General features: G+C 38.1%; 1 protein-coding gene across 1 annotated transcript in view; it reads right to left on the minus strand.

The window, feature by feature from the left end:
* Positions 1-13,122, minus strand: part of dhrsx (dehydrogenase/reductase (SDR family) X-linked) — a 46,526-nt gene that overhangs the window by 6,771 nt on the left and 26,633 nt on the right. The window contains 3 exon segments of the mRNA XM_046837664.1: positions 4,681-4,709; positions 4,712-4,887; positions 6,542-6,749. Of these exon segments, the coding sequence (XP_046693620.1) occupies positions 4,681-4,709; positions 4,712-4,887; positions 6,542-6,749 (413 nt within the window).

Here is a 13,122-nt window from a genome sequence, read left to right on the forward strand (position 1 = left end):
GACCTGTTCCCCTCCATGTGAGCCATGTGTGTGAAAAGGAAAATCACCATGGCAATGAGCATCCCATTGAATCAATATCGGTACTCATCATCTGGACAAGAGCAGGAGTTTCACGGAAATTAAATTCAGATGAAAAAGATAAGTGCGGTTTTATGGAGGGTTTTGTTTTGTTTTTTGTCCGGAGGCCACCAGAACGGCTGGTGGCTTACTAGCTACTCTGAAGCCTCTTTTCATGTCGGCATAATCGCCTCGCTGTTACCTATTTGGAAACCTGCTTGTGTAATATTCATAAAAAGACTAAGAATATCCGCAGCGTCACCTGATTCACAATCACAGCAGAAAACAACAAAAAGGAAAATGACTCATTTTATCGAACTATTCAAAGGTGAACCAGTCACCTATGATTACCACTAACCCCAACCCCCCGTCCCCCCACCACCACCACACACACACGCACCTCCCCACACACATACACACGCCTTATCTTCTTTCGATTTACAGACATAAACGAAATCCAATTATCCTTCACCTCAACACACATAATGGCGAGCAAACTATAAGATATCCAAGATAAATTCCAAGGGACCAGCTGGTCTTGTTGACAACCACAAAAACAATTGCATCAATAAAAAGACAACAAAAAAAAAACAGGGAGTGAACAGAACACTGACATCCCAGGCTGTAGAGAATCATTATCATATTACAACATATTTGATGTGCTGGATCATAAGACAAAGGCTGCTATCATCACATTATTTCCATGCCATCAGGCCAAATACATTCTATTTATGGCTTCAATGCTTGTAAAATTTTTGGCACCTTTTACGGAAAACAAATGGAAAACAAAAAATATTTTTCCTTGAATAGTTATGCGTACTTGGGTTCTAAAAAACGGTTTTATGTGGGAAAACTTTCCGCTATCGTTTCTACATTGAAGGAGAAATAATGAAATCGAAATGAAGATTTTTCCTGAGTGTGTTTCCAGGTTTTCTAAGAATGTAGCACGTCATTGCAACAAAAATCAGGATTAAAAAAAAGACTAATTTATGGCATCTCACAATTAATATTTAGTAAAAGAAAAAAAAAAAAAAAAAAATATATATATATATATATATATATATACTATTTTTTGCAAATGAGACCCTTATAGACCCTACTGTTAAGCAGTACAAATGCATTTTATGCATCAATTCTGTGCATGTTGAGTCTTCAATTAAAATCCTGAATTTCACCCAAGATTCAATCTGACATATTCCTTGCAAAACTGCAATTTATTTTTCATCCTGCAATTATTTCTGAAATGATTTGCATTTTGTCTCCTTGGTTCATAATTTTGTTGAAAGGTATACTGCCAAGTCCTAACCTCCTGGATGAGGTAACTGGGTTCTGACTGGTTTAAATATCCAGCTATCTTTATTTTTTATTTTATTTTTGTATAAAAGACTTTGATTCGCCGTAGTACAGTCCTAAAATATTAATCCCAAAGTATCAGGTGATCAGATGCTTTTATAAAAATAGAGTATGAGGCGCTTCATACATTACATTAATGGCATTTGGCAGATGCCCTCATCCAGAGGGCCCGGCAGAGGCACCTTGGTGAGGCTGAGATTTGAACTCACAACCTTTGGATCCAAAGTCCAATGTCTTAACCACTAATCTACCACCTCCCCTTCACCATATTGTCAAGTTCATTTTATTTTTTTTTTTTTCTTTTTTAAAAAGTAAAGAAAAAATGTGATTATTTTGTGCAGTGTTTAACACAATTTTTGCTCATTCTGTCGAATGCTGCAAAATATGAATGGACATGATTAGAAATGGTTTGCGCAGAGGAGGGACATGGGGTATGTCAGTAGAAGAATGCGGAGGATGGAGCCGAAAGGCAGGCAGAATTGAGGAAGGCCAAGGAGGAGGTTCATGGATGTAGGAAGGGAAGACATACAGGTGGTTGGATTAAAATGTAGAGAACAGGGTGATATGGAGACAGATGATCTGCTGTGGTGACCCCTAACACGAGCAGATAAAGAAGAAGAAGAAAAAGATGAACTAGAAGGGTGCCAATATTTCTTGACCAATGAGCTATGCAGAATCAAACAATTCATCCCAGTTACTGGCCATTTCTCTTTGTTATTCCATTGATGAGAAAATTGTATCCAAGCTCAAAATTATATAAAAATAAGCAAAATTGTTCAGAAAAGAAAATTCTCCAAATTCTAATGATGTCAGTGGTAACTGCTTAATCAAACCAGGTTTATTGATAATAAAGTAAATAAGCACTTGTGCAACGGTTTTGTACGGATTTGTTCCAGGTGCTTGCCATCTGAGAAGTATAACAGGACTGCACATATAATACTGATGTGTTTATACTGTAATGTTGAAATAAATTCAAAGACTTTTTCTCAAGACATTTTTTCAGTTTTTCTTTCTCTTAATTGCTGTGCTGTATGACCAAAAAGGAAAAGACTTCTTCTTCTTCTTCTTCTTCTTTCGGCTGCTCCCATTAGGGGTCGCCACAGCGGATCATCCGTCTCCACACCACCCTGTCCTCTACATCTGCCTCTTTACACCAACTACCTGCATGTCTTCCTCACCACATCCATGAACCTCCTTTTGGCCTTCCTCTTCCTCCTACCTGGTGGCTCCATCCTCAGCATTCTTCTACCAATATAATTTATGTCCCTCCTCTGCACATGTCCAAACCATCTCAATCTCGCCTCCCTCACCTTGTCACCAAAACATCCTACATGCGCTGTCCTCTAATAAACTCATTTCTAATCTTATCCATCCTCGTCACTCCCAACGAAAACCTCAACATCTTTAGCTCTGCTACCTCCAGCTCCACCTCCTGTCTTTTACTCAATGCCACTGTCTCTAAACCATACAACATCGCAGGTCTCACCACAGTCCTATAAACTTTCCTTTCAATTTTGCAGATACCCTACTATCACAAATCACGCCTGTCACTCTTCTCCACCCACTCCACCCTGCCTGCACTCTTTTCTTCACTTCTAACACACTCTCCATTACTTTGCACTGTTGAACCCAGGTACCTGAATTCCTCCACCTTCTGAAGCTCTTCTCCTGCAACCGCACCACTCCACTGCCCTCCCTCTCATTCACACACATGTACTCTGTCTTACTCCTACTGAGTTTCATTCCCTTCTCCAGTGCATATCTCCACCTCTCCAGGCTCTTCTCAACCTGCTCCCTACTCTCACAACAAATCACAATATCATCCGCAAACATCATAGTCCAGGGAGACTCCTGTCTGACCTCGTCCGTCAACCTGTCCATCACCACTGCAAACAGGAAAGGGCTCAGGGCCGATCCTTGATGCAGTCCAACCTTCACTCTAAACCAGTCTGTCGTACCTACTGCACACTTCACTGCCGTCACACTGTCCTCATACATGTCCTGCACCACCCTTACATACTTCTCCGACACACCTGACTTCCTCATACAGTACCACAACTCCTCTCTTGGCACCCTGTCGACGCCTTCTAAATCCACAAATACACAATGCAATTCCTTCTGTCCTTCTCTATACTTCTCCATCAACATTCTCAAAGCAAATATGGCATCTGTGGTGCTCTTCCTCGGCATGAAACCATACTGTTGCTCACAGATGGTCACCTCTTCTCTCAGCCTGGCTTCCACTACTCTTTCCCATAACTTCATGGTGTGACTGATCAAACCAAAAAGGAAAAGACAAAGTTGGCAATTTACCCGTTATAAATTTTTTTTGTTCATTTTGTAGCGTTTTATAAAAATTAATAAATGATATGACTGTCCAAAACCAATAACCTAAAGAAAATGTGCAAAATGAGCATCAGTATGGAGAAGAATAAGAGAGGAGGAATGATGTACAGTTTTTGCTCAGCGGTCAGGAACTGCTTGTTGCCAGTGAGATCATTATTACTTGATGTGTTTTTGATTATTAGGCATTAATACATTTGTACACTGTAAATAGTTAGTAGATTTTTAATATAATGCGTGGTCAAAAAAGTTTCTAATGAGTAATAGGTTATATTGGCTCAGTCTCTCGGTTTTGCTGGTTAATCGGAACCGATTAATTGCTTGAACTTTTGGCTATTGGCAAAAATCCATACTGATAGTTTTTCCGGGTTGCTTTATACAATGCGAGAGTGGCCTCTAGAGGTGAATCACTGACACCATTCAAGTGACTTTTTTTTTTTTTTTGGATGTAACTGTTTTTATTTATTTGGAGTGTTACTTTTTTCAGATTTAATGCATCTTTTATTTTCCTCATTATTTGTTAATATAATTAATATATTCATATTTATTTTATTTAACACAGTTTCATGATACAATACTGTTTTTTATAATAAAATTAAGTACTATTTTACATGGAGTGTTTTTTATGTATTTATTTTTTTTTGATCAACTATTTATTTCAAAAACATATATGTTAAATATTTCTTAGTGATTATTTAAACACTACGGCGTGCTCTGGCATTAAATTGCATAGTTCCTACACAAAATTGGAAATATTCCATAATATATTGGAGTAAACTGCAATCATATATCGAATGAGTACAAAATTACTGTAGTATATAAAATAGAAAAAATAGTCCTGTTTGACCTTTGCAAATCACTTCACAAAGTTTACTGGTTTGCCATTTAGCCATAAAACACAGTAAGCAGTTTTTATATTCGTCTCACCCTAAAGAGCAATTTGGCCACAGGTTTTTGGCCAGCTGAGCAGGAGAGCACAGGTTCTGGTACAAGTCTGTGTCCACCATGCCAGGGTCCACAACGTTAGCTGTTACTGGATCACCTCGAGCCCACAGACGCTCCTGCAGGTGGTAGGTGAAAAGCACTAGGGCCAGTTTACTCTGAGAGTACGCACCATGGGAACAGTAACACGACCTGAAACAGAAAATGGAGCACTTCTTAATAGTCTAGTTTTATTGACTACATATGAGAGATCACAAAACATATTCTACATGGTTTTAAAATGACAGACATGAGGTGAAAGGAGACTAGCTCTAAATTCTTCAGGCCCACACTATGAGGCTATTGAGGTGTCTAGCTAAATGCTAAATAAATAGCACAACATTTTCAGCTAATGATTCTAATTACTTTACTTTTCTACATATTAATCGAGAACTGGCTACTTGAAACTTAACAAAGAAAAATTATTCACTCTAAACTCAATGTTCTTTTAAGCTCATGCTACTCACATACAAAACGCAGAATACGGAAATCATTACATGGGTACATATTGTGCCATTTCGTTTTCCCCTTCGTCTGTATTTATCGCCGTGTTTGTATTGGGCTCTTGTCCGAAGCCGGCAAACATTCAGTCAATCAATTTACACATAAGGCTCAATTGTGTGCGATGAGTTACAGTCCTCGTGTCCTTGAGCGACAAGGAACGGCAGCAATATGAGGCGGCAGAGACTGAGGACACCTCTTGAACGCAAAAGCAATAAAAACAAGACAGGGAAAAAAAAAACAAACAGAAGGAAATGATGCTTTCTTTCATTCTGTTGTGTCCTGACTGGTGTAGGAATAATAAAGTGTTTATTATGACACTTAAGGACAAATCAGTGAGACTGAGCTTCAGAATATTCTTGGTTTGTAGATATATCACAGACTTGAGAATCGGACTGTGGTGTTTCTTACTAAGCTTGCTTTAGGGCCAACAAGGCTTTTTCTGCCGGCCAAAAGGATCACTGAATTAGACCCTTACATTCAGACCCTTTGATTGGATCATTAGAGAGCACACTAGTCAGAGCTTGTAACCCGCATCTGTAGCAAACTGCACAGGCTCAAATATATTTTTTATGTGGATTCAACAGCTGTCAGAGAAGAAGATTTGGTCGCACTTTCAAGGATATTTACAAGACAGACTTTTGAAGGAAAGGTGGACATTGTGGAAAAACGTCAGCCAAAACAGTTTTTTTTTACTTTTTCGTGAACCATTTATACTATTTTTATACGTCATTTATGAGGTTTTCTTTCCTGTCGAATTTGCACAAAAACACACAATTTGCCTTCATTTCAAATCCCCAGGAAAACAAATGCTGAACAAATGCACTAAACTGCACAGAAAACCATTTTATTAGGTTATTATTGATACTTCTGCTAGAGATGATGTATGCAAGCTACAGTGAAATGAGACTTTTGTATTGTGATCATTGGGTTTCTTGCTTTAGTAATGGCATCCATTCTCAATGTTTGAGATTTCTGTCTGTGATGCAGCGCTCTGTTCTACTGCGTTTCTCTATAATACTGATGGTTTCTAGAGCCGTGTTATCATAATGATGGTATTAAAAGGTGGATTGATTCAGGCAGGACACCACTGAAGGACTAGTCCTAAAATACACGGCATGTCAATGATATTTCTTCACATAATAAAATAGGTTCAGGAAACAAAATACTAATTATAAAAATAAAAAATGGATAAACAAAATTACCTTGACTGTTTTTTACACGTTATATATGGTATATGTTATATCAGTAAATGTGTTATTGCCAGTAGAACACATTTTAGATTGAGAACTAAAGTTTGCGTTACCTGCCCTGCAGGTCGTTGAGGTCAAGTCTTCCTCCATAATGAGTGGCTGAGGACACTGTGACGACACGGGAGAACCTCCCACTGTGCCCAGAATCGCTCAGCACATCAAGCAGCAAGTTGGTCAACAAGAAGTGGCCCAAATAGTTCAGCCCAAAGTGCAACTCAAATCCATCCACCGTCTTCCTTTCTGGGACCAGCATAACACCGGCTAGAGATGCAGAAAAAATAAATAAATGCATGAAAAGTTCTAGTGTTGCACCAGAAAAGCATCAAATTAGAAACTGCATTATGTGTAGAAGGGGCATAGAGCTCTATTCTTTTTCATGGATCATTTTACACACAGCCAGTGTTAGTCATGTTTGCGGGGGATTTGCCTTAATAGACTCTAAAGTCATAAGCAGTGAAGCATGGGGGCTGTTAAAACACTGCTCTTCAACCTCAGACGTAAATGATTTGGCAAACTACAGATTCTGAGGCATAGGGAAGAGGGAAAGAGGCTTTAGACTAAAGTGGCTGTGAAAATGTTTCCGATTATCAGATGATACCAAAGAGAACAGCCAAGAAGAACTCTTGGAGATTGTTGCACTATGCCACTCATGTCATTGACCTATTTAGCACTTCCAGACTGATACTTGGGCTGTTCAGTTTTTTTAAGGCTGAAGTGGATTTTGTCCACAAAAAAAAGCCAGTACTGCAACTTGTAGGTCCTTGAAGTGCCTTTAACCTGAAGTAATTCTGAAACTCACAAAAAAAAAGACTAAACCGCTTGGTTAATAAATGGCTTTTTATTGTGGTGAGATTTGAAATGGTATGTCCTTCAAACAATAGAAAGAAAGACAGAACGATGCTTTTTGTGTGTACTTTTTCTGACAACACAGTGAAATTCTTTCTTCGCATATGGCAGTGATGTAGGAAGCTGGGGTCATAGATGTTACAGAGTCACTGGAGCACAGAGGTTTAAGGGCCTTGCTCAAGGTCCTCAAGAGTGGCAGCTTGGCGATACTGGGTTTGGACTGCCAACCTTCTGATCGGAAACCCAGAGCCTTAACCAGCAGGGTTTCTGCAGGTTGCATCAAGTCAAATTGAAGAATTTTAAAGACCATTTAAAGACCAAGAATGAAATTTAAGACCTGTATCACGATAATGTTTTTTCACGCCAAGTATTGGTAAACCTGCACTTCCCCATAGCTGAAAAATTAAATCCGTTCAACTACAATAGCAGAAAGCTGATTGGCTGTTGCATGTTGGTCTCATTTGTAGTCATGATATAGTGAATTATATTTGGACGAGCGAAAGAAAAAACTACACCAAGGAAAGAAACATAAAAAAATTCTAAAGTGCTGCATGAGCATTTCCATGAGCATTAGAGGCAGTTTTAGATGGACTTTAAAAAAAAAATAAGACCTGTTGGAACTATTTAAGACCTAGAACAGCGAATTTAAACTTTCAATTTTTACATTTCAGACTAAAATTTATGACAGATAAAGCATGAAATACGACTACATCTGAAGCTCTGGATCCTCTCATTCCTGAGAAACAAGCTGACCTGAGGCTGCAAAAATCATTTCCATATTGCTGCACCGGACATTACATGAAGTTCTTATAATGCTCATTATTATGTTCCAAACAAAACTAGCCCTGCTTTCTTTGGTTCCTGACAAATGAGCCCCCAGGTTTCCCAATTTGATGCCGTGTATATCCGGAATACTGCAAAGAACATGGGCAAAATTTCAAGTGACGGTAATATTTGCAAACATCAATCCATCCAAAGCCAAAACTAAAAACGAAATTTTATTTCCGCCATTACCCTGAAGGTCTAATTATGTCCAATATGAGTTTTTTCTCCTCATTGTCTTTCCTTTTATTTGATCACCTGCCAATTCCAATCCACCTGCCAGCTCTCCCCAGTCATAAAACAGCTAGTGTTGCTGTGACTGAATCAGAGAACATGGCCAATTTTGCTTCCTTGGCACCCAGCCACAAATGGCTATGGCATCATTGGGATTTTAACTCCTGCTCTCTCGAGGATAGAGTGAACGCTTCTCGGTTACGCCATTCGAAAACCTTTAGGGAGTTTTAGAGGGACAGTATATGTGTTTTTCAAGGTGAAAGAGGCGTACTAGAGTACAAAAGAGTAACCGTGCCAGTCTGATCGCTGAAAAATAAATGACTGCTTTCATATTAGGATGTTAATTCTCCAACCAGGAGAGGGCACTAGTTCGGCCAGTCACTATAGTAAATAAAACATCGTAACATATGGGCGCTACTGAAAGTGTTCGCAAAAAAAAAAAAACACGTATCTGTACTTTACTGAAGTATGGGGAGACGTTTACTTCAACTGCACTACATTTCAATGTAAAATATATTAAATTTTAATCAATTACATTTTGCTAAATCAGTCGTTCTTTTTTATTTTGAACTCGCAATTTTTTAAAGAAAGTTTTGAGCTCATGATAATTGTAATAGATATCAAACAAATCAAAATCATTCTATTAATAGACTGATGTGCTGAGAGTAACAGAGTTTTTTCACATAAACTGAGTTGATTAAACAAAGAGACTTATGACAAAAAATGATAATAGGAACATTAGAGTCATAAAAATTCGTTGGATACTTTGGATACTTAAGTACATTTGAAGGCAAAAACTATTGTACTTTTACTACATCATTTACATTACTTCATCCACCACTGGTTTTCCAGCGTGAAAGAGATATGACAGAATACAAGAGATGTAATCTTGAGAGATCCATCCCAATGAAACACCTTTTATTTAGAATGTTTTCTTCACTCGGGGATGAAAACCGAGTGAAACAGAGCGATGATCACTGCGGGCCACATTCACCTTGAGACAAACCTTTCTGCCTCGACACTTAGACTGGAAACCATTCCGTTCCAAGGATCCATTATGAGAAGTAAGTACTGGATAATTTGACACAGGGGAGAAGTCATTATGGCAGGGAAATAAACAGCACTTAATCCGTGCTCCATACACACACCCCATCCCCCCATCCCCCCGCCCCAAATTGCTCGATTGTCTTTGAGCACAACCTACTCTGGGGTCCCGGTTTTACAACATATGCTCCATCATAATTGTGCTCTTCAGAGAATTAGCGCTGGGCTCCCTTGAGCGCACGGTAATCAGGATTACAGAACCGCTCTGTCCGATGATGTATTTAAAACCGGGATTAAAAACTGGTGTTTTTTAATTACACAAAAACAAAAAGCTGTCGGTTCAGATGGAACGATACGATTAGTCACGTGTTTGTGGAATTCTTAAGAGGGAAAAAAAAACTCCATTTCCACTACTGCCTGGTCAAAATGCCTAACCGCATTGCCTCTGTGCCACTGATGAGGCTCTCGGGGGTCAAGCACCGACCTTTCCGCATCATTAGTTTCTCAATGGGGCGGTACAGATGCGTTTGTCCTTCAGCCGTTATCAGCTGGAAAGGGACCTGAGCCCGGGAGACAGAGAGGAAGAAAGAGTGAGGGTTTAGAGAGAGAGAGAGAGAGAGAGAGAGAGAGAGAGAGAGAGAGAGAGAGGAGTGTGCATTATTAATTCTTCTCTGTTTGAGACAGGACGGAGTGTGACTGTTCCTGTCGTCTGCAAAGCTCCCTGGGGAGGCCTGCTAAATAGGAGCCATCTAGTTAAAACCAAACGACCCCTAAGACCCTAAGGACTTGGATCAGACAAAAAAAAAAAAAAACACCCCCACACACAGGAGATCTGGATTTCTACAGAACGCACCATGGTGGATCTTAATTGTGATCTTTGCTCATTCTGAAAGGTTTGACACAGTTTTTTAAAACAACTCCACAGGAACTCTGGACAAGTGCTCTGCATCCAGACTGAAGGGTTCAGAATCCCCCTGGGGTTTACATCTGGGGTTTTGGCATGAAAGTGATGTGTTGGCCTTACATTTTTTATATTATAAATATCAAATGGATTAAGTTGCTGCAGTTATTTTAATAAAAATGAAATGAAAAAAAAAATATATATATATTTTTATATATATATATATATATATATATATATATATATATATATATATATATATATATATATATATATATATATATATATATCAAAAATCAGCTACAGATGTAATAAAAATTTATTCCTATGTACCCTCATTTACATTTAGGGCATTTGGAAGATCTGATACATATCATTAAGCAATTATTAATCTGATACATATTTTTAAGCAATTGAAGGTTAAGGGTCTTTCTTAAGGGCCCAGCAGTGGTTGATTAGTGGTGGTGGTATTTGAACTCATGATCTTCTGAGTCCAACATCTGAACCACTGAGCTACCCCCCCTATGATTAATAGCCAGTGGTGGACAGTAACCAAGTAAATGTAATTAAGCAGTTTTTTCTGCGTAGCTGTAATTTACTGAAGTATTTCCATTTGGGGAGACTTTTACTTGAACTTCACTAAATTTCAAAGTCAAATATTTTACTTTTTACTCAAATACATTTTGCGAAATCAGTTGTTTCTTTTTTATTTATGATAAAAACAAAACGGGTCGAACACGCAGTAAAGTCACCAATCAGGGTCGAGCGCACGCTCCAGTTTTGAACTTGTTTTGATTGGCGGCATCTTGTTTTGATTTGGGTGGCATCTACTGATCACCAACATACAGTTCAGCATCAGTTCAACAGCAAGCAGAACATTTAGAGAGAAATAAATGATGCTAGAAACTCCTCGAACTCGAACCTGTCAAAACACCCATGACCTTATTTGTGTGATTTATTTTGTACAAGCTATAATTTCTATATAATTCATGATCATTGTAATAAATATCAGTGTTTGACCCATTAATATAATTCAACATCAGTCTTTTCACATAAACTGAATTGATTAAGCAAAGTGATAAAAATGCTAATAGGAACATTATAGCCATAATAAATGATAGTACTTTATATACTTAAGTTAATTGGAAGACAAATACTTTTGTACTTTTACTCAAGTGGAGGTTTAAAGGGAGCACTTTTACTGGAGTCATATTTTACTGACCGTATCTCTACTTTATCTCAACTACATGGTTTGTGTACTTCATCCACCACTGTTAATAGCTCTAGATTTTTAAAATAAGGCTGGTGGAACAATTGTTGACAGGTTCTACACTAAAATATTAAAGTGTTCCAATAAAAAGACAAATCAACCAATCTTTAGAGTGCACATTTAACAAAGACTTTTAACAAAGAATTCCTTCAAGCTTCCATTTGCCAGCTGTCGTTTAATAACACATACAGAATTGCAGGTTTAAAGCATTATTGAAAAACAGGAAGATGCGTCCATATCGAGAAACGAGAGAATAGTCATAAGAAAGGGCATTCATCATGAGTTTGTTATTTGGTTCTGCTGGCTTTTAAAATTCCCAGTCAGTGCTTTTATATAGGAGATGCATAAAGGTCAGTAAGGTCTAATACATGAATATTAGAGCATTTCTACAAAGATGGTTGATTTACTTATTAGGAAAAACTCACCAGGTTTACCTCAGTAGACACAGGAATTGAGTAGGCAAAGGCAAAATCTAAGCTAATTTGTTTGCTAGGTAGTGAAATTTAGCATAAATGTATATAGCATATTAGCATATCTACAGTTCCAATTCTATAGATGCATTTATTTGGCTTTTTATGAATTTATGAAATGTTGTGCACTGTAGCAAACACACCAATGTATTACCAATAAAAATGTATTTTTACACAACCATGGTTGATGTATGTTTACAATTATGTACTGCATTTTTACTAGAGTAATATTTCACCTACTGTACCTTTACTTTTACTCAAGCACATGGTTTGTGTACTTCATCCGGCACCCTTAATAGCTTTAACAGACTTACACACAAATTGCCAAAAAAAAAAAAAAAGAAATCCCAGAAAACTTCCATTTGCCTACCTGCATGTAATAACACATTCAGATGCAAATTGCAGATTTAGAGCATTAATGGAAAACAGGAAGATGCGTCCACGTCAAGAAATGTTTATAAGAAACAGGCAAGGTGATCAACAGGTGATAGACAAACAGACTAAACTAAACTAGTTGGTAGCTTAGCGGTTAAGGCATTGGACTTAGAATCTGAAGGTCATGGGTTTAATTCCCAGCTACACCAAGTGGTTCAGTAGTGTTAATGAGATGTATGCAAGTCGCTCTGGATAAGGGTGTCTGCCAAATGTCATGAATGTAAACCATAAAAACACTGGTCTCTAGAGTGTGTGAATCTCTTTCAAAAGTTGTGCGATTGTGTTTAGACCTTCTCAAATAGTACCTGGGTGATTGCGAGCAAAAGTGTGTGTGAGTGCCCAGGGAGTTAAAGTCTTGGTCGGCCATGTTTGTTGACAGCAGTGGCTGCACACTGGAATGTGATAGACTCTTAGATCTTATGAAACAATAGCATTTTTTTAAGGAATGTAGTAAAACCATTGTAGTTTTAAGTGTTGAACTGTTGATGTTTAATAAGCAAGCCAGAGGCAAAAAGCCATAAGGGGAAAAAAGCCTGAGAAGACACACAGAAGAAACCTCAAGAGGAAACAGATGCAAGTAAGATAAGTTTTGTGGTGACACCAGATTCTACT

This window comes from Silurus meridionalis, chromosome 24, assembly GCF_014805685.1.
Source record: "Silurus meridionalis isolate SWU-2019-XX chromosome 24, ASM1480568v1, whole genome shotgun sequence".
Classification (NCBI taxonomy): domain Eukaryota; kingdom Metazoa; phylum Chordata; class Actinopteri; order Siluriformes; family Siluridae; genus Silurus; species Silurus meridionalis.